The sequence below is a fragment of the Copadichromis virginalis genome, linkage group LG18 (genome assembly GCF_057382275.1).
Source record: "Copadichromis virginalis isolate Kocher_CV1m ecotype Utaka linkage group LG18, C_Virginalis_male_GT1.1, whole genome shotgun sequence".
In the NCBI taxonomy this organism is placed as follows: Eukaryota; Metazoa; Chordata; class Actinopteri; order Cichliformes; family Cichlidae; genus Copadichromis; species Copadichromis virginalis.
The window spans coordinates 10,642,568-10,664,768 of record NC_140635.1 but is presented as its reverse complement, the minus strand read 5'-3'; the positions used below and the strand labels follow the sequence as shown (position 1 = coordinate 10,664,768).

At 39.9% G+C, this 22,201-nt stretch overlaps 1 protein-coding gene across 2 annotated transcripts in view; it reads right to left on the bottom strand.

The window, feature by feature from the left end:
* The window catches only part of tep1 (telomerase-associated protein 1), a 40,308-nt gene that overhangs the window by 14,186 nt on the left and 3,921 nt on the right, over positions 1-22,201 (bottom strand). For both annotated transcript variants that reach the window (XM_085439372.1, XM_085439371.1), the window contains exons 5-38: positions 21,830-21,994; positions 21,607-21,744; positions 21,242-21,313; positions 19,844-19,956; positions 19,198-19,355; positions 18,735-18,844; positions 18,533-18,611; positions 16,310-16,502; positions 15,704-15,980; positions 15,436-15,588; positions 15,203-15,271; positions 14,625-14,743; positions 14,423-14,491; positions 12,776-12,919; positions 12,402-12,693; positions 11,119-11,240; positions 10,853-10,966; positions 10,290-10,407; positions 9,958-10,146; positions 8,955-9,142; positions 8,704-8,863; positions 8,165-8,344; positions 7,969-8,061; positions 7,237-7,372; positions 3,838-3,997; positions 3,391-3,524; positions 3,216-3,304; positions 2,892-3,006; positions 2,718-2,744; positions 2,423-2,636; positions 1,430-1,550; positions 992-1,116; positions 802-901; positions 126-281 (exon numbers count right to left, since the gene is read on the bottom strand). In XM_085439372.1, the coding sequence (XP_085295498.1) occupies positions 126-281; positions 802-901; positions 992-1,116; positions 1,430-1,550; positions 2,423-2,636; positions 2,718-2,744; positions 2,892-3,006; positions 3,216-3,304; positions 3,391-3,524; positions 3,838-3,997; positions 7,237-7,372; positions 7,969-8,061; positions 8,165-8,344; positions 8,704-8,863; positions 8,955-9,142; positions 9,958-10,146; positions 10,290-10,407; positions 10,853-10,966; positions 11,119-11,240; positions 12,402-12,693; positions 12,776-12,919; positions 14,423-14,491; positions 14,625-14,743; positions 15,203-15,271; positions 15,436-15,588; positions 15,704-15,980; positions 16,310-16,502; positions 18,533-18,611; positions 18,735-18,844; positions 19,198-19,355; positions 19,844-19,956; positions 21,242-21,313; positions 21,607-21,744; positions 21,830-21,994 (4,692 nt within the window). The remainder of the gene's footprint in view (positions 1-125; positions 282-801; positions 902-991; positions 1,117-1,429; positions 1,551-2,422; positions 2,637-2,717; positions 2,745-2,891; positions 3,007-3,215; positions 3,305-3,390; positions 3,525-3,837; positions 3,998-7,236; positions 7,373-7,968; positions 8,062-8,164; positions 8,345-8,703; positions 8,864-8,954; positions 9,143-9,957; positions 10,147-10,289; positions 10,408-10,852; positions 10,967-11,118; positions 11,241-12,401; positions 12,694-12,775; positions 12,920-14,422; positions 14,492-14,624; positions 14,744-15,202; positions 15,272-15,435; positions 15,589-15,703; positions 15,981-16,309; positions 16,503-18,532; positions 18,612-18,734; positions 18,845-19,197; positions 19,356-19,843; positions 19,957-21,241; positions 21,314-21,606; positions 21,745-21,829; positions 21,995-22,201) is intronic.

The following is a 22,201-nucleotide window of genomic DNA, read 5'->3' as shown; positions in this document are numbered from 1 at the left end:
TCAGTTATATTTATGGTCCAATTTTTTTTCTCCTGTAGATCTTTAGTAGAACTGATTATGTATTTTTAACATACATTCATGGTGAAAATGAAATAACATTGCAACATTCACAGCATTGAGCTCACTGTTAGTTTTTTATTCTTGAGCCAGTTCCACATGATCACATTTCCATTCCAGCAGCCAGCAGCCAGAAGGTGACCCTTAGGGTCAAAGGTCACACAGTTCATAGGGCTTCTGCTGAGCACGGAGGACACTTCAGTACCTTTATCAGAAGACCACACCTGAAGAGAAGAAACAGGTTTGATTAATACAGTCGAGGAACGATGTCAAACCTGGCAGTGCAGCGTCAGGCTGTAAACCATAACAAAGCAGCTGCACAAATGACTAACAACACATCATCACTTAATCATCACTTTCACCCTCAGGGAGACAGACTAGAGCTAGAGAACAATTTCAACTTCCAATGATTATGAAAAAAAGAAAGCAAAGTTACTTTTTTATGCAACTGTAGCTACATAAGGGCTGCTCAACTTTGGCTAAACTCATAATCATAAGTGTTGAACATTATTATACACAGACGCTGGAAAAATAGTGGACATATTCTACCTTTCTGTGAACCTTAATTACAATCTAGCTGATATTGAAGATTATTTCGTTCAATGAACACTCTACAAAACTAAATTACATAACACTGTTTGTTTTTGATCCACATGCGCTGGCATTCCTGAGGTCCTATTTCACATGATACTGAATCAAGACAGAAGTCGAGGCAGAAAAACACAAACATCTTTTTAGTGTTACTTTAATCATGCAGTCGAGGGAAACCGTGGCGAGGTGCTTCTTGTCTGCAGTGACATCACTTCCTGTTATCATATTAGTGTGGCCATCAATAACGTCAGTCCTACAGAAACACAAGTAAAATGACTTTAAAGATTCGGTGCTATATTTGTAAAAAATTAAATCTAAACCAATCTTTTAACCCTTCTCACACCTGCATCCATTTTCAATGTCCCACACTTCTATTCGCCCATCAAAGGAGGTGGTAGCAAGTCGTAAGTCCTTCAGGAAGACACAGCTCGAGATGCCGTCACAGCTGCTGATCAGAGACTTCACCTCCTGCTCACAGCCAGGAGAAAGTGCATATTAGACATTTTAAAGGCTTCTTATTCTCAGCAAGTGTGACAGCACATTATTTATGTATGAATTTATTTTTGTTTAATCAGGGTAGAAAATGTCTCAGCTAGAAATAAAAACAGCAAACGCATAAAGTTCACATTAATGACAATAAATACCAACTGGAAATTAACTACACACAAACATGGTCAATGAATCCAGTCTGCTACTGATCTCACAAATTCAAAGCATGAATACAAGATGCTGAGTTGATCCACAACGTTATAAAATGTGTTTAAAACAAACACATTTGTACCTGTCCAGTCTGCGTGTGGATGAAATGTAGAGTTCCCTCGCCAGTACCAACCACCATCATCTGGTCATCCTGGCTCACAACCAGAGAGGTGGGCTCCGAGGGGAAGGTTGACAGCAGCTCGCTGAGTTCAGGAGTTCAAACGCACAAGAATATCAACACAATAAAACAATATGGACTATATTATCCAACATACACATATATCTTATTTGTTTTGTACTTCTGCTGGTATTACTGATCCCACAAGTACATTTACCATTTCCTATAATATAAGCATATACAATTTACAGTATACATTGCAGAAAAGATGCAGAAAGATTATTTTATTTTTAGCCCCAAAAATATGTACTCTTGGACAACAGGCAAAAAGCCTTCAGGAAAAAAAAAAAAAACTTCAGTTGGTGACCTCTAGTGGTCAGGAGATACCATCAAGTTCTGCAAAGCTACTGCAGAAACATGGCGGTACAACACAATGGACTTTCCGTTCTTTTTAGAGGATTAGACCCCAGTTAACACAGAATTATGAACCTTATCTTCATTTTCTGTATAAAATATATCTGAAAATAGCACATCCCTTTAAAGCAGGGGAAGGGGAACTTCAGGCCTCAAGGGCCGGTGTCCTACAGGTTTTAGATGTGTCCTGTATCCAACACAGCTGATTTAAATGGCTAAATTACCTCCTCAACATGTCTTGAAGTTCTTCAGAGGCCTGGTAATGAACTAATGATTTGATTCAGGTGTGTTGACCCAGGGTGAGATCTAAATCCTGCACGACACTGGCCCTCAAGGCCTGGAGTTCCCCATCCCTGCTTTAAAGTATGACTTCTCCGGGTGAAACTTATTGTTATACTTTTAAGTTCATGTTGGTGCTAAAACCTTTGTCTTAATATATTTTTAAAGTGCTGCATGACCACTTTTATTACAGTAAGAGACATCAAGAACTCTTCTACTGACAATAAAAAAAAAAAAAAATCACCTTGAAGGAGAACCCCTTACCTTTTTTCTTCACCATCACTGTTCCCATCAATGTTCAGACACTCAATTACCCGCACTCCTCCTTTGCCCACCATGCCTTTTCCCCAGGTGTGAGCAGAGGTCTCTTGAGGTTCATTGAGGGCCTGCTGAATGAAAAGAGCTGGCCAGGAGGAGAGTGTGGAGGCGTGACGCCGCAAGAAATTACGGCAATCCTTTAAATCGTCCTGGATGGAAGCTGAGAGGACAAAAAGAAACTGGAATGAATAAAACAAACACCTGGCAAGGATTTGTGGGTAAAGTACTTTTAAGCACTTACATGATGGTGCAGACTCTTGGTTCTTATCTGCAGAAATTACAGGATATAAATATCAGGAATTTTTGAGGAGTGTAATCTCAAAAAAACACATTTTAAAATATACACAGCTGCACACAGAAGAGATGTAAAAGTTTAAAAGGAAACCCACCTAACAGGCTTCAGAAAGTTACTCACCATACCAGCTGTATGTCTCCAGGAGGTGGTGCAGGAAGCCGTGGCGCACATTAGCGTAAAGGAAATAATAGCTGGAAAGCAGGAAAGAAAGTTCCCCCAGTTGTCCACTTTGAATCTAAACAAAGCCAAACAAAAGCAGTGAGAAGTTAAAATCTTCAAGAAATATCAACTGTAGCTATGATTCCCACAAGATTAGGACTTATACAATACAATATATTGTGCTTTATCTGCGGTAATTATAATAAATTACTGTATTGGTTTTTTTGCTGAATTTTATTAATATTCATGTTGCGCAGCATGAATTAATGATGGAAGATTCCTAACCAGGCTAGAAGGCAGGTGCGTGATAGAGTTGGCTTCACAATGAAGGAAGGTATTTTGGCCCCGAGGGTCAGCTTGTGTCCACAGATGAGCTGTGGGAAAAAAACCCAAAAAACTCACCAATACATTTACAGCGGTTTACACTCAGTGTACTAAAAGCTAATTATGAGTACTTTACCTGCCAGTGTGAGGTGAGCTCTGGTTTTGTCACTTTCTGTGGGGAGAAAAAAGTCCTCAAAGGCTTGCTTCACCTCCGGATTGGTTAAAGCCAGCAGGTCGTCAGTATTGTGGCAATGAGATGGACCAATCAGACTGCAGGAAAAGATTCAAGTGTAATGCTTATTTAAAACTTTGTAATATGGCTTAAAACTCTAAACACACTCTGATCGAAACCTGAGACAAAAACTTAAAGGGAAGAAAAGGGAAAATAAAGGATATTGTTTATTCTTATTAATATCTGAGTTGTAAAGAAAGAGAATGCAAATAATTACATAATAACAATACAGTATTATGAATTATTAAAGGAATCTCAAGAAACCACACAGACCACTGCCTCTTTTTCCATGAACACAACGTAATATGTCATAAAACTTAAATAATATGCTTATATGCTCTGGGCTTATACCTTTGTAAACTCTGCACTATGCGGGTGAAGGTTGCCATAGGAATGCGTCCTTTGGGCTCTCTGGACAACTGCAGCACTTCCTGCCATGTGACTTGTCCATCCCGTAAAGACAAATCATTGCATGTGTTCAACACAGAGTATAAATCTCTCTCCTTCAGGCCTGTGGATGAAGAGGAGGAAATGTTGAGGCAGAGTAGGTCACTTTAGTTTACGCTCACTCCTCAAATCAGACTTCTGGTTAGAAGGAGTGTATGAACATTGATTGAGCTATTATACATATAAGATGAGATTTATTAAAGTTATTATTATTAAAAACAACAACAACAGCAACAAGTTTTTAAATAAGGTTTCATCTTATTTGAAGTGTTTTCCAAAAGTCTGAGGCAACAACTATAAAAGGTACACTGCATTCAATGTGTATACAGCCAGGAAAAGATTTGTGTTTCTGTGTGTGGACAGAGCCTGTGAAACAGTTTAAGTGTGGAGTTGACGCTGTATCCAAACATAAATGACCTCAAAAAAAGAGGTTATTAGGCGACTAATAAGATAGAAAGAGGAAAATGGTGAATTTCAATGAATGTTTACTAAGTTACTACTTCATATTTAGTTTACAATTAAATTTCCAAAGGTGGAGGTATTTAACTTTGATGAGTGGAGGTAAAAGTTATGGTGTTGTAAAAACATGATGATACGATAGTAATTTGTATTTTACACCGTGTATGTACTCTGTAGGGGTGCAACAATACTCGTATCGATATTGAACCGTTCGATACAGTGCTTTCGGTTCGGTACCCATATGTATCGAACAATACAAAATAAATTTTATATTTATTTTATCAACTTTCCTTCTGACGATGCTGTCTGTGTTGAGCGCTCAGTGGATCTGGCTCCACAGTGCAGCCTAGGCGGAGTAGTCGAAAGCAGATTCACTGAGCGCAGGGCAAGCTAGCGAGACAGAAGTTAAGCTCTCCTTGCAACATGGCAAATTGAACCTCCCCCACCCTCATTCAGATTTGGCGTTTGGAACTATTTTGGTTTTCATGTGAGGTATGACCCTGAAGGTAAGCGCGTCATGGACTAAAGTAAAACAGTATGTTGGATGTGCCACGCAATGCTCAATTACATGGGTGGGAGCTAGTGTGTTAGCGCAGTTAGCTTGTTAAGGTGTTGGCCGTCCAGCCCCATGCATGGGCGATCCGCGGTAGCTCGTTAACGGAGATTTGCCGTGTTGTGGCGTTAACGTCATTTCAACCAGATTTACGCTGACAGCACTAGTGGGAACACAACAAATATGACTGCACATTTACACCGACATCATCCTAGTGCAAAGACAAAAACAACAAGCATGCATGCTACAAACTTTACCCGAGTCATTTAGACAGCCGTTAGCACATGATTCTTCTTATGGGGACCAGATATGTTTAATATGCTGCTGAGAATATAGCCCAGAAGAAGCGTATAGTATAGCTTTTATTTTGGAAAGAGCCATTTCTCTGTAATAAACTCTTTTCCAAAGATGAGTGATTCCTCAATCAGATACAGGGTTCGCAAAATCGCCGACATCCCGATTTTTCCAGTCGGGCTACCAAAATCTATCTCTGCCCTGCCCGTCAGGCTATCGTAGGAAGGAAAAATATATGTCAATGGTTTTGCATTCTTTCGGAAATGTAGCTGGGTAATTATGTCATTGGCATTGGTGAGCCACTGTCAATATGTGACATATTGAAATCGCGTTTGAATTTGCGCTTGTTTTTTGCTTTCACTTTGCAATCCTGCGAACTGTGTATAGAGAGCGACAGCACTGATTGGTGAGTGATGATAATTTGCGCACCAATTCCTCTGACATAGTCTTATCAATTGTTAGCTTACTATGCAAACATGACAAGTGAAATCTCCCGCAGCAAGCTTAAACATGTGAGAGGTTGATCGCGCAGAGAATCGCTGAGCGTTATGTGAGTGCGTGTGTAAAAGCAGCAGGATACATATTGTAGCGGGTCAGGGCTGTTCGGGGTTCTGTTTGTACAGTTATGTTTTGTTTATGTTGCCATAGTGACGGGTGACGCCCTCTCGCTGCAACGGTGTGTCCTTCCGGGGTCAGAGGGCGCCCTGTGTGTTGTTGTTGTTGTTGCTGTGCTGTTGCCGCACTGAGCAGTTAGCTAGCGGCAGTGTTCTTCTGCAGATGTCAATAAACGGCTGTGATCCCTGGCTAGCTCACGGGAAGCAAGACCAAACGATACCTCCGTCTCCTCGTTGTCTGAGCTCGCCACATTGGTGTCAGAAGTGGGATGATGGTGGCACCCCATGTTCTGACCCGAGTGACTTTTCCCCCGCCGGTCGTGACCGGCCGGTGTGCCAAAAGAAGGCACCTGGACATTTGCAGGACTTTGTGTGGGGTAATGGGGTCGTCGGGGACGACTGACCCCTTAGGTGGGGGCTATGTAGCGGGTCAGGGCTGTTCGGGGTTCTGTTTGTGCAGTTATGTTTTGTTTATGTTGCCATAGTGACGGGTGACGCCCTCTCGCTGCGACGGTGTGTTCTTCCGGGGTCAGAGGGCGCCCTGTGTGTTGTTGTTGCTGTGCTGTTGCCGCGCTGAGCAGTTAGCTAGCGGCAGTGTTCTTCTGCAGATGTCAATAAACGGCTGTGCTCCCTGGCTAGCTCACGGGAAGCAAGACCAAACGATACCTCCGTCTCCTCGTTGTCTGAGCTCACCACAATATTTTAGTTCTGCTGAGCCAAGTAAGACAGGTCAGGGTGAAGAAGTGACAGCCAAAGAAAAGCTTGCCACAAAACGGAAAAGTTATGACAAATCAGACTGTAAGGCAAAAAGAAAGTGCAGCTTTATGGTTTCATGGACAAAATAATTTCTGTGGCTGCAATATGACAAGCGAAATAACCAGGGCTGCACATAAGTGGTCCGCAGGTGCGCATTCGCTGTCAAAATAAAAAACGGGCACAAGATAAGAAGTTGCAACGCGTGTTTGCATACATAAGATTTTCAGGAGGAGGACAGACATTTGTTTAGAACTCTTAAAGATGTCGAAGAAGCAAGCTCCTTTAAGCAATTACTGTGATGTTCCTCTACCTCCAAAGAAATGTCAGAAGGAGTCCGAACCACAAAAGAAGCACGTATTCTCGGAAAAGTAGTTGCAGGAGGTGAGCTGGCTTCAAACAAATGATGAACGCACAGAGATGTGGTGCGGAATGTGCCGTGAAAATTTAATAAATGACAAATTAAAAAGGCATGAACGTTTTTTTTTTAATCGAAAAATATCGAACCGTGACACCAAAGTATCGAACCAAACCGAACCGTGAATTTTGTGTATTGTTGCACCCCTACTATCTATTCTTATTCAAGAATAAATGTGCAGTTAACATATGATATTGGGACATCAATCATACCTGTGGTGCTGACAGTGAGTGTAGCCAGGGCCCAGCGGAGTCCCAGCATGCCTCTGTACTGTGAGCAGAGTCTCTGCAGGCTGTACTGCACCAGCTGTCTCAGAGACTGCGGCAAGTCCTGCAGGCTCTCCTTCAGCTAGGACGCAAACACAGAAGCCGCTTTCACACATGAACTCCAGACAATGATGTACAAAGATGCCTTTTCTTAAATATAGGATGCAACTAGTGTGTACATAAGAAGCTACCTCTGCACACAGGAGGTGGCAGGATAAAGGGCAAACAGGTAAACAACAAATTCTCCTGGCAGTTGGTTACTCTAATGGACTACTGGACATCACATGGTATAAGGAGCCGGCAAGTTGAAGACCGTTTAATGTGGGAACAGATATGGAGGCTGACAATGAAGTCTAAAGTTTAGAGGAAATGTATACCAAGCAAAATAATTTGCACAACAGTTCATTTGCAGTCAAGCAGATCCTGCACTGGTTTATTGTGGAAGAGAGAGCTGAGTGTGAATGTGTCGATTTACTGGTTAAATTACTTTTCTACCCACCTCCATGTTCCTATATGTAAAATTAAATAAATATTCAAGTATTTTAGTAATCTTCCACCAAACACTGTATTAATATTTCAGCATTTCTTTATTACCTTTATTGTAGTTACGTGTTAGATTAAAATTGTCACATAAATTAAAATACCAGAGAGAAGGGGGCTAAAGCAGTGAGTTTGAACCTTGTCAAAAGAAGCAAAATTCCTCAGGTCTTCACAAGCCAGGTGCAAGTAAAGAGGACTGACTGCTCCCTTCTTGGATATTAGTGTCTGGAGCTGGACAAACACACACAAGCATGACATAGTGTAAAGATGGATATAAAAGACAAATTTAACCATCCAGAGAATGTTTTGAATTCAAAGATATCATAAGAAGAACCTGGTTGTTGAAAGCACAGTCGCTGAGTTTCTTGCCAAATGCATCCAGTTCCTTCTGAACGATCTCCTTTCGGTCTGGCAAGGTAAGCTGTCCCAGCGTAAACAGGAGCGTCCCTTTTTTCTTGGTTAGTGTTTGTAACAGAGCTGCTTTAGACGTGATGCTCACCACCAAACAGACACCCTGTTAAGACCAGGATTATTTGAGATTAAGTGCAGTTAAAACTGAAACATACCGTAACGAAAGTAAATAAATGGATGAGCAGCCCTGCACATTACACATATAAAAAAAAGTTTATGAAGACAGGGATGAAAAAATTATGGAGAGTTTATCGCCTGCACATAAGATTTCGTTTTTGCAGGTCATCAACTTTCAAATATTTTAATGCAAAATAAAAGTTGTGCACACCAGAGGATAAAAGGATCTATTTGATTAACATGGGCTGTATCTGAACTTATAATAAGTAAAATTGCAGCAGGTCCCTTGAAATAAATGTATCCGAGTTGCAAATCTTTGCTATTTTTTTATGTGTGATGAAGCACCTTTTCTCCCCAGGTGACCCGTGGAAGCTGCTGTGGGATCCAATCAGAGCTGACCTGACCTCTGCCATCCTGGACAAGATCTGCCCCATCAACTAGCAGCACCAGAGGTTTGTTCCTCTTTATATTACTTAATGTGGAGTGAAACTCTGACAGCAAATCTCTGAGAAAAGGAAAAAAAAAAAATCGGTCATGAAACAGACAGCTGGAAACCACTGTAAGGGAACAGATTACATGACCAAAAAGTTACTTACTTATACGAGTGAGGAAAAGGCGATTCCTCCTCTGTGCCCTTTATCTTTCTCAGCCACTTAACAAGACACCGAAGGAGTTTTTCTACAGAGTGTGCTGATTGGCTGGCGGCTGTAGAGTAAGAGATTACATCGCAGACGAGGTTTTTCCTGGACTTAACTCCAGTCCTGAGGGCCTCAGCTAGAGCAGCCTGTGTGTGGAAACAATAAATTTACATTTAGGCCAGAATATATTTGACCATATGAGCTCTGAATACCAGCTCAAAAGATAATGAAACAAAATAAAAATATCAAGAAACAAAGTTCGAGTTGAGGGTCGGGTGTGAACTCTATGGTTTTCGGGGTTTTTATGGTTATTTTTTTTAATCGTTTTTATCGTTAACTCGGTTTCCTTGGGTCTTTTCCCGTGTGTTATGAATAAATCTTCCTTTTTTGATACCGGTACTGGTTTTATTTTGTTGAATTTATCTGCAACACCTTAAAGGCCGGTCCGTGAAAATATTGTCGGACATAAACCGGTTCTTGGCACAAAAAGGGTTGGGGACCGCTGCTCTAAAAAGCCCGCTTGGAAAATTAGCTGGAAAGTAAAGACTAAGTAAGTACGTGAACTCAAACGCATTTCTTTTCATTTCCGTTCATCTGAAAATCTGAAGATGTTTGGCCTCTTATGATAATTGGGATTGCCTGGTAGAGAGAATGAAACCTTTCCTTACCTAAAAGGTTACAGGTTAAAAATCTAACTATGTGTTTTTAGAGATTTTGAGCTTGAGTCTTTGAGAAGTGCACAAGATAATAAATGACTGTTGGCTTGTTATGCAACTTGGAGAGGAAACTCCCAATCAATTAATCAATTAGTTACAAGCAAAAATGCCAGAAAATCTACCTCGTTCTAAAACATTCAAAAAGTTCAGACGCCATAATCAATTTTGATGCCTTCATGTGGTGTTTCTTTCATTATGTCCACTTCCTACACATGCAGCAGGTTAGAAGTCTTTCAGAAATTTACCATGAAGACAGTTTTTCCTTCTCCAGGTCCTCCCTCCACCACAATCATCCCTCCTTTGGTCTGGGCCTGCTCCACCAAATCCACAGCGTTAGACAGAAGCTTCGACCTGCCAAAAAACTGCCTCTGCATCGCCTCCTGGTGGACCTCCTGCTCCAACACCTCTGATGCAGCCTCAGCCTCCTCAGCCTCCTGTGAGATGTATAATTATGAAGTGTTTATTGAGTCGATTAGTAAGGTGCAGCATTGAAGAAAATCTAAGAATAAAGATACTGAAGTGGATCATATCAGAAGATTCTACCTCTACAAGCAAAATCAGAGCTTATCAGACTCACGTCGACAAACAGCTTTTTGACAGCCATCCAAAGGTCCTCCAGCACAGCGTTGCCAAAGTCCTCCAGGTTTTTCAGATATGGTTTCCCATCCACAACGCCTCCCCACTCACACGAATAACTATACCACAGAGAAATTTAGTGAAATGTGACTTTTTCAGGACTGAAAAGCAGGAACAAAACAAGTTAATTTTCTTATTAAATTTAATTTAAATATTTAATTTATCCAATAGAGATCCGAACAGAAACCTGGACATTTCCAGGCGACTCTGTTCATATAAAAGATGTCCTTTATGACTCTAATTTGACAATAATTAACATCAACACATCAAACTTATTAGTTATTTATTATGGTCTGTGGGGTGAGACACATAAATAAGTAAAATACAACTGGTGCAATTTGCAGACCTTTTCCCTACCTGCTCATCTTTTAAGGCTTTTAACTTTGGTACAAACATAACATTTAAGACCAAAAAATAAAAGCAGAGAGCATACAGTGAAAGAGCATACTTTTAAACTACTTAGATTATGGCTTTAGTGCTATAAGCATGATTGAGACGACTCACTTTTCTGTGACCTTGACATCACCGGACAAGAGTCTTCCCTTCAGAGAGGCCATTTTATGTGCAGCGTCCGTTGATTCAGGCGCAAAATGTGATCTCCAAGCCACAGGAACTGAACTGAACACCAATAGAAATACTGGATAAAGTAATGTGATGCATTTCTGCTATACTGCTGTTGGACTGCTATACTTAAATCAACTCCCAAAAAACAAAAACCCAACATGTATAAAATGTATAAAAACATCAAATTAAAATATTAAAATACATACTTGATGATGTTCGGATCTCTAAAGTAGCAAAGCATTCGCTGGTGTGCTACGTCGGGATAAAGAGCCTGAAACTGACGGATTTCCATCTCTGTGATGGACAGACCTGCTGGGGCTGAGGCCAGCTGCAAAGAATACATTATTCATCTTTCATTTCAACTCAGATTTATAACTTAAAACAAAAGTCATCATTAAATTTAGTTTGTACATCTTAACATGTCAGGTATGTGACACATTTATTGTTATGCTTGATGTTTTTGTCTCTAATGTTATATGTTATGCACTACTACAGCACTTTAGGTTTCTTAACCTTCATGTAATCACTAATATGAATGTTCACGCGTTTCACAATAGTTATATAAAGTTATTAAACACCTATCGAAGTATCTATCATCAATGAAGTTAATTACTGTGCTAATTTATCTCCTTGAGCCTGGTTCTGCTTGAGATTTTTTCCCTGTTAAAAGAGAGTTTTTCCCTCCCACAGTCACTAAGTTCGTCCTTGTAGAGGATCAGGTGCTTGTTGGTCCATCCATCCATTTGCTTCCGCTTATCCCTTTCAGGGTCAGCTGGAGCTTATCTTAGGGCAAGAGGCAGGGTACAGTCTGTCACAGGGCTAACACATAGACAAAGACCTCAATTAACCTAACCCCACTAAGTGCATGTCTTTGGACAGTGGGAGGAAGCCGGAGTACCCAGGGAGAACCCACGCAAACACGGGGAGAACATGCAAACTCCACACAGACTCTACCATTGACTGATGGTAGAATTGAACTCAGGACCTTCTTGCTGTGAGGCAACAGTGCTAACCCCCGTGCCACCGTGCTTGTTGGTGTTTCTTTGTAATATTTTAGGGCCTTTACTTTACAATATAAAGCACTTTGAGGCAAACTGGTTCTCACAGAGACTGCCTTTATAATATGTTGCTCTTGTTATCTAAAATTTAACATCTAATTTTATATGTATATAAATATGGCATAAAGTAAGTTGTTAGTAAGATAGTTGGTACCATTTTCTACAAATGTTATAATTCATGTAGGCAGAAGTCTGGTTGTTTAATGTCTGGAATATAGGATTATAATTTATTCTTGTATTGTTAGACTCAACTGTCATTTCCTTAATTATTACAAAGATTTCTTGTAAAAGATCATAACTTAATCCATTTAAGTTTAGTGTCGGTGTGACAGGTTTGGTCAGAATATTTTTCTGTTTGTTCTGTACTTTCCAGTATTTTCCCGGTCACATTTACAGAGCTTGTCCTGTTACGTCTGTTCCATAAGTCTTACCCAGCTGTACTGTGGGAGGTCTGGTAGGTCAGGTTTGGGGGGCACCTGACCGTATCTCTCCCCAAGGATTCCCACCAGCATCTGGCTGCGACACACCTCTGACAGGCATAACTCTGAGGCCCGCTCAGACTCCTCCTCTGTCACACCCCAACGCAGTTCTACCTCTTGCAAGTAGAGGCAGTGTGGTGCAGCGCGCCGGCGTAGCTCTGGGAAGACGCTCCGCACCAAGATGTCGCGTTCAGAGTGCATGTCTCTGAATGTGGAGGAGATGAACACCCGCACACCTTGCCATCTGAGGATGGAGGGAGGAACTACAGTTAAACTAATGAGGAGAAATAGGGAGGAAAAAAAACATCTTAAAATGTAAAACATACCTTAATTTTGGGCTTGTTGGTATTGAGACCAGATTGCTCGTGGTCTGAGAGTGTTGACCCCCCTCTGGTGGAGGAATGTTATATAATTTGTCCAAATGCTCCACGTGATCGAGCAGCCTGGAAGATCCTCTCTCTGCCACAAACCTGGTCAAATAGTGAAAAAAAGGATTGGGGGGGAAATATTTATTGACTTTCTTGATAACTATAAACTTTTGTTGTATCCATACAATAATATGCAGCTGGTCATCTTAGTTTAGCGACAACTAGAAACAAAGGAACACTAAAGGCAGGTTCTGTCTATGGGAGGGGCACACTTTCGGTGTGACCAGCTGCCCCTTCCACTTCATCACTGGACGTTCCAGTGGAAAAACCTTTTTTAAACCTTATATTCTGTCATTACATACAATAAAAATCCTTATAAGCTTTGTTAATCTCATCCAAAACTTATAAGGATCCTTTTAAATTGGTTTAACTGCTGAAAACGTGCAATTTTCACATCAGGATGAAAATAAAAGTTCATTTAACTTATGCTTCCTCGAGGTGTTTCCAGATGCCTGTGATGTGGCAAAACCTGCTTCCAGAAGCACATTGACAAACCTCATTGACAAACAAGGCTAGCTCTGTGGTCGGCATGAAGCTGGACACTCTGGTGACAGTGGCAGAGAAAAGGACACTAAAAACAACTGCTGGACATTATGAACAATGCTGGGCATCCTCTGCACACGGCCATTAACAACCAGAAGAGTCTGTTCAGTGACAGGTTGCTTCTCCCCAAGACAAGAACTAACAGACTTAAAAACCTTTGTCCCACACGCCATCAAACTGTTTAACTCCTCTCTGGAGGGGAGAGGGAGGGGAAACAGGAGGACAAAGGAGGGGGGAACAACTAAGCTGTAGTGCCTCTTCACCTCACTGTGCAATACCTTTTGTGCAATACTTTTGTTAATAGTCAATGGTGCAATAGACCTCAATACATGAAATGTGCAATTCACTTGTATTTTTATTCCTATTTATTCTATTTATCCCCTTCGTATATTTTATTTATATATGTCTCTGTATTTATATATGTGTGTGTGTATATATATATAATATTCTGTAACTGTAACTTCTGTCGGTGCTGTGCTTTTGGAAACCGAATTTCCCAGAGGAACCCACCCGAGGGATTAATAAAGTTTTATCTTATCTTATCTCTTATCTTCAACAGTGAGTGCTCAGTACAGGTCCTAGCTGGAGTTTTACGATGTTTCTTCCCATATATTTTGCATCTTTCCACTGTAACTCTAATAATAGTGTTGAGATAATGGCTTAACAGAGTAACCTGCTGCTATTATTATTAGTTTTTCAGGACATTAAACAAATGTGATATTACATTTTACTCAAGAGGCTCTTTTTCTCCAGCTTCGTGTTAAGCTAAGCTAACCAGCTGTTGATTCCAGTTTCACACTCAACCCAAAAAATATAGAAGTGGCATCAATGGTTTCATTGTGGCAAGAAAGTAAATAATCATATTGGCTAAAAGATGAACGATGACTAAACATCAAGTGAAATAAACGCTTGTTGTTATCAATATTATTATAACACCTTACTGTGCCAATGGATGCAACATTTATATCGTTTATATGAATAATAAAAAATTATGCATTTTACCTCAGCACCTGCTCACTGAAGCCTGTCAGCACTATGTGGTTCCTGTCGAGGGTTTCTGAGTTTCCATCACTAAAACCAAACATTGCAAATTATTGCATATTTGAGTTTTATCATCCCAGTGATGACCGTTTTTGCTGTTCCTGACAGAACAGCAAAAATAAATAAAAACAAACAAACAAACAAACAAAAAAACCACCATTACCTATCTGAACAAATGTGCACTACAAGGGAACTGCTGTTTATTTCCGTCCTGTAGTTCCTGATGACAAAGCTGACTTCTGTACTTAGCCAGGACTCAGACAGCACGATGATGTTGCTCACCTGAGGTTTCAAAAGTATTTAAGTGAATTTAAGAAAGAAACTTATGTGAGTGAACCTGAAAAGCAGGCAGAAAAACAGTACTGTGCCACCTTCTTACAGGAGCTGTAGATACTCATCTGTGCCATGTACAGGCACGAAAAATTCTGCAACTGTAAAGCTCATGACCCATCCAGGCAATGAAAACAGTAACTTAAGTCTATTATTAAAGCTGCTGTTTGCGAGTGAAAGGAGTGAAGTTAACAGTAGGGATACAGCAGGATTATTTAAAAACTAATCATATTAAATATTTTTGTTATAAAAATAGCTCAAAACGATATGGCAGAGAGTAAGAAAATACAGTTCAGAGAGATGTTAGTGAAAGCGTGAAACAGAAAACTGAAAGTGTAGGTGAAAACAACTCCTGTGTTACACCTCTGCAGGCAAACGCATCATCACAAATTACACATAAAAAAAACTAACCTTTTTGCTCTTTAATATTCTGTCAAAGTAAGCTGTGTCACATTCTTCAGAGTTGTCTTCATAAATGTTCTGCAAAAGAAAGCAAACTTTATAGCAGTTTGCACAGTTGTCCTCTATCAACAACTATAAGTATAGTTTACCATGCTTGGTTTAAGAACAATACTAATAGCAATAATCTTCATTTCTCAAATCAAAAACAAATAAAGATTAAGATGCTATAACAGAATATGGACCTTTATTTGCTTGAGCACACTTCTGACATTTTCCAACAGGACATCAGACTTCAGCTTTGCTTCTTCCCACTGATTGGAATAAGTTATGCACAACTCACAATCCTCTGTACTGCTGGAGATCATCAGAGCGAGCAAAACTGCAACCTCTATCTTCTGTCAAGATACATGATAAATAAATGGGTGGAGAGGTTAACAGGCTCCGTCATTTTAATATGCCAAACTTTTTCCAGACACAAAAAAATAAATAAATAAAAATATAGGGAGTTACACTTGGAGTGAGTTTGTCATGATCCTCGATATTCGTCTTCCTGCGTTTCGGTTTTGGGTTTTCTGCCTCTTTTTCTTCATTTTCTTGTTCCTCTGGGTCAGGAGGCAGGCAGAAGTCCAGTTTCTTGATCGCAGACTGATCGTAATAGATGCCCGGAGAGAGCAGGATAAGTGTCCGTCCAGGGAGCGGAGGCACGTTGTGACGACAGGAGATCTGAACGGCAGTTTCCAGAGCTTTACGGTAACGGTCCAACAGTGCAACAGTGTAGTTCCTCTGACTGCACACATACAGAAAACTTTAGTCTTACACTCTGTGCAGATTGATTCTTTTTCTCACTACCAAATACATTTTAATCTGAACCGATCTGCAACATAAAAACATTTTCAATGTCATTATAAGCAGTTTTGTGGCAGTATATATTTACATTTTCTTCATGTGATGCTTTTGTAACCTGTGCATCACTGCAAAAGCAAATTATATATAGAAAACATCCAAACAATGCAGTGTAAAGATTAGCAAACCAGGAATGTTTTTGTTTTTTTCCAAAATTAACTAAAGCTAAAAGGAAAAGTAATTATCACCAACTCAAAAATAACATTCACATACTTGGCTTTTATGAGCTGGGCCTTCTTCATTCTATACATTCGAGAGATAAACGGCACCCTGAGTGTCAGCCTGATCCTGCTCTTTTTAGTCGTTTCCCACGTCAGCCGATTTAAGCGCTGGCTTTTGGGAATCTTCTTCAGGATGTCCATCAGGATCTTGTTGGCAGAGGGTAGTTGTTGCTGTACTGCAGAGGCTAAAAGAAAAAAAGATTGAAAGGAGAAGTGCTATGTGTGTTTTTTTGTTTTTCACAGATGTTTACACCTCATCTATGGAGGGTTACGTTTTGTGTCATTTTGCTGACATATTTTAGTTTAAAACTGGTCACATAAACTTAGCAGAAAAAGTATGAAAATTTGTGTGGCCGATTAATTCTTAGTTGTAACAATGCTCTTGGCAATAAATCTTAAACTGTTGGAAAGCCTGTTTATTTCACTTTAAATGGTCCTATTTTTGTAAGGAAAACGTATTTGTGGGTTGAGCAGCAGAGTTGAGTAACCTCCCAAAATTTCTCTGCTAATCACAAACAGCTTATTCTGCTATTGACTCTTGCTTGGTGTAGTTTATTGGATTGGATGCCTGAAGTTGATTCAGATTGTAAACTCATTACTTACAGTCCACATGTTGCAGACATCAGTACAATTGGGCCTAACAGTAAAGGGCAGACATGGCAGCCCTCTCAGACTAGAGACTGGCTGTTCCCAATTGGCCCCCAAGACTGTAGAAGACTGCCTACAGTTCCTAGTGCTGCCAGGATGAGGAAACTGTCTTCCTGTGTTGTTGTCTTCTTGGGATGCCCTCTTCATGGCCCATCTCTGACATCCACCGTTGAAACTTAGCCTTCAATTTGGAGATGGTCCTAGGGCTCACTTCAAATAATGCTGCAATTTGGTTTTGGGGAGTAAAAGCTTGAAGTTGCCCTATAGCACAGGCCCTAACCAGATCAGAACTGATATGAATTCAGCAATTGCAATTCCATTGTCAATATCAATTATCAATTTGATTTCTTAGTGATTTTCATTGGCTCTGCTTTGAGAGCCACCACCATCTCTAAGCAGTATGTCAAAGACATTGCATTTTTGCAAATAAATTGCATGCTCTGCGGTCAAATGTTTGTGAATGTTGGAGGTATTTGCTGTCTTCGTTGTAAATGGTGTTGTGATCATTATTTAAAAATGTAATATATTACACATATCACACAGAACACTTTTCTTAAAAGTAATGCAGTGTGTTACCTTCTCCTGTGAGCAATTAAGTAATTCATTATACTACTCGTTCCGTTACTTTCGTGCAACTTTCATGCTGAAACGCACTGTCACATAATAACCAGTTAATAGCATAAACCTTAGCCTAGAGCCCCACATACAAACACAAATCCCTATCCTAATAATGACACACATATGATTTTCTCTTAGTATTTAAATATGAACACAAAGCAATGATGAAAACCAGCAGAGATGACCACAGTAATTCTACTGTAGAAACAAAAACCAATAGAAAAGGAGGCTGAAGCCTTACGGCTTATCAGTGAACTTGTTGAAGTTCAGGGTCAGGCTGCTGGGCCTGTGTTGACATTCACTCAGCTTTAACATCACTGTGGGTTTTTGAATAGCTTAGTGTAAGCATGCTCTCAGCGCAAGTGCTTGAAATAAGTTGAGGTTCTATTAGCAGCATAATGCAGTTTCCACTTTACCATCGTGCTCTCATCCTTTTGTGCAATAAAAATAAAAGCAAGGTCCATATCTACGCTGCAGACTGCGCCAATCTTTTCCTTCTTAGACACATGAACTGAAATCAGCTGATAGCAGGGGAATTGATAGGCAAGCAGACTAACAGTTCCAAGAAATTGGACTACTAGGAACCGGTTCTTTACAAGAGCTGGTTCTTGTTTCCCATCCCTAATATAAGGTGCCAATTAATCACCTGATTGAACAAATTTCAAAACAAATTTCCCACCTGTGGGACTAATAAAGGTCATCTTATCTTATCTTGGCAGAGTCAATAGCAGTCAATTGGCCAAAAAAAAAAAAAAAAAAAAAAAAAAAATCCCAAATATTCCAGCTGTGACTGTAGGGTCACCCCGCCTCCCCTCACATTACACCCAATATTTGATCCAAATTATACATTCCAATGAATCATCTAAATTTTAGCCTATTTGATGTAATATAGACTAATACTGATTTAATAATGAATATGGAACGTTTTTTGCACTATAGTGCATCTCACCCATAGCGTAGAGCTCCATGATGACTTTGTAGGCAGCAAGGAATCTAAAAGGAAACTGTCGGCTCTGAACAACTGCTTTCTGTAAACAAATTACAAACAGTTACAGAGAACCTGATGAGCTAATTTCAACAGCAAAACAATTTCACTCATCTTTTACTCGCTTTTTATATGCTTTAAAATAAAGATTTATAGTGTGTTTCACCTCATTGGTCAGTCTGCTGAGGATCTTGTTGTGATGAGCCTCACTGATGCCCTTAGTAATCATGTTCCTCAGATTTCTCAGCATGGCCATGAATGGAAGAGACTTGGTGTCTGCGAAGGGGAGACATTATCTGTCTGTGTGTGTGTAATCATGTTTATCTTTGAGTATTTGCAGGTTATGTATACACGCATGCTCTGTCTACTTTAAAGTCTGCTGTACTAAATATTAAATAACTAATTTAAACATAAAATTCATTGATGTGTTGTAAAGAGTGATTGAGGGCTTTTAACTTGAAGGAATGAACCTCTGAAACACACTGAACACACAGAGGGAAAGATGATGCATTTTTTTTTCCTATCATCATGTGCTTGGTAAAGTGATTCAGTGGTTGCACTGCTGTGGTCAACAAGCCCGTGCACGTTGTTCAGTTCAATAGAAAGCCTAAGCTTTTTGTTTTTCAGACCTATGAGCTTCTCCCAGGTGGCGGCCTTGTTGCCCTCCATACTGAGCAGCCGTTCCCACGTCTGCGGCTCCTTAAGTTTCATTCGCTGCCCAGCTCTCTCCCTGTCCCACACGCCTTTCATTCCACTGTGTGTGAATGCCTTCACATCAGCTGGATACCTGATGACAACAAAAAACACTGCATTTTTATATGCACCTGATTTCTACCTTCATTTCTCTAAAGAATAAATATCAAAGAGGGTCAAAACAGGAACTCCAACAAAAATGTGCTGCATTTTACAAAGAATTGAGTACAAATTCATTTCTCTGAGACATACCAGCTATCTTATAAATTAGAAAGGATAATGCACCTCTAGTGCAAAAAAATGAAAACACTGCATACATTTATATTTTTAGCGAGACTTTAACTTCCTATCTCCAGCATTTATAGCCAGTACAGAAAGATTTTAATAAATGGTTCTCGAACAGATATGATGACAAGCATCTGTAAACATACAACTAAACAGATACAAGGTGTCAATCACCAGAAAAAAATTAGGACTTGTGGACGAAGCATAATTAAACAGCATGAGAATTACATGTTTTTTTTATGTGCTTATGCAACGTGAAAGGAAACAAACTCTGAAGCACAATTCTGCAGGTCTTACTTTTTCCCCAGAATGGCCATAACGTGTTCAGCTGGTTCTTTGATGTGAAGCCTCTTGATCATCTTCTTTATGCTGAACTCGCTCTGCTTCTTATCCACCACCTTTAACTGCAACTGCATCCAATCACAGACACAAATAAAGCAGCCATAGCCGACGTTTAAACAAGAGTAGAAAAACGGCTCTTCAAGAGAACAAAAGCAATATTAAAATGATGAATGAGTCATTCATTTTTTCAGTTGTTTAGCAGGAACTTTTTTAACTCAATCTGCACTAAATGATCTCACAATCTTGTCCTTTCTTTTTATATTTTAGCACTTTTCCCTTTAGGTCAGAAAAGACTTTGCTTAATCTATGAGATCCATTACGTTTATGATTAAGCCCATTGCACAGAAGCTTGCAGCAGCAGGTGCACATCCAACCGTGCTCAGCAAAGACGTGTAGAAAATTGACATAAACAGCAAAATATAATTATTTACACGACAAAACGAAACACACATTTTAGTTTAGTTTTCACTCATAAAATCATAAAGGTGCACACTACTGGAAGGCTAGAAGCTGCAATTTCTTAGTAGTTAGCAGATTTTCATGATAAGAACAACTCATACTCTCTCTGAAACAAGTTGTTTTAGCTCTTCTCATTTTAAGTCAACTTTTTCCTGATTGGTCGTTTGTCAAAAACTGGTTTGAACAGCAGGTGTGTGGAGCTTCTGTGCTCAAGGCAAAAGGCGGTACAACTGCGTGCTAGCAAGCAAGTAATATGCCTATTACAGTAGTTGGTAACATGAATCATTGTGTGATGCTCAAGATGATTTTCACTTTAAAATAACTCCATGGAAATTCTAAAGAGTTACAGCCCACCGTAGTGTTCCTCTCACTGGATTGTGTTTGGGGGGTTTGGTTGAAGCATGACTCATAAGAATGGATAATTGGTTGGTTTAGGAAGGAAGAGTGAGCCACCGGCACAGGAGAGACAGAAATATGGATTAAGTAACTTTTCCCTTGTGCTAGTTTATTTTCCAGTGAATGAATGAATCTGTATTTTGTTTTAATTAATTGTTTTATACACACAAAACTCCATATACATATTTCTATATATACAGTTACTCTTGAAAAAGCAGGATGTTGTCTCCTCAAAAGTGTAGCCTTTTCTGCTAGTCACTGGAGCACAAGCACTATGACTTAAATATAAAACATTAAGAGAAAATAAAGTTCTGGGCCTCACTAATTAGTAAAGCCTGGTTATATCCTTGTATATATGACAGGAAATAAGAACGAGCATAATAGGTCTGTTTTAAGAAAGCACTTCATTAAACAGTAACTAAAAAAAATAGAAAGACAGAAAGGAACTGAAAGGAAGCGCCTTATTTAGTGACACAACAGTAAAGTGTATTGACTTACAAAGTTCTTCAGAATTGATGCATTTGATCTGACCAAGTCCGCCCACTCCTTGATCTGTTTATCGGTTGGCTTCTGGAAGTCACAGATGCCATAATATGTGTGGTCAGATACAGATATTTAAAGCATGTATGTATAAGAAGTGAATTTAGAGTCAGCTACACAAACACAGAAACCACAAGCAGTTTTTTCTGGTTGAGTCAGTGAGGCAGAACAAAAACAAAACAATAAAAGCAAAGTGTTCATCTCTAGTACTAAAGTTTTTTCCCCACTAAAGAGGTGGTGAAATTAGTATTACTTGGTTAGGCCTTAATTTCCACATTGAGACCTTAAAAGTTTAGGAGAGAACATAATCACTGAATGTGTACCTTTGCTTTGCGCTTGTTGCGGTTGTGCTTACAGCGGTGCTTGCGTGTGTTGTATTTGGCCAGCTGATACTCGCTGAACTGCTTGAACTTGTCAGCCATCGCCTTCTTCAGGCACATCGGCAGAGAGCGGCTGAAGCACTGGAAACATCAGATTGTAGTGTGAAGACAGACTTGGTACATCCAGATCGTCCAGACCGTACAACAGATAATCATTATGACTTACTGTACTGTAGATTCTGACTATTTCCAGCCAATCAGACGGCAGCTGTACAGCAGCACAGAAGTATCTGCGGACATGTGGCTTGGTGGGCGGCAGGTTGGCAGCCAGAGCCAATAAGAAGTTCGCAGTGATCCGAATATTTAACTTCTGTCGAGTGTAAAGTGCCACCTAGATTGGAGCAGACAGACCATATAATATATGACATACATGATTATGTGTACCATTCATTAGCTGTGCTTACTCTCATGACGCACCACTTTAAATTGGTTATTTGAGAATACCTGATGTGTGTGCATCAGGGCTGAAAAATTAAGCAAACACCAAAGTGGAAAACCCCCCCAAAACTGCAGTTCCCTCAATGAGCCCTTCAGCCTG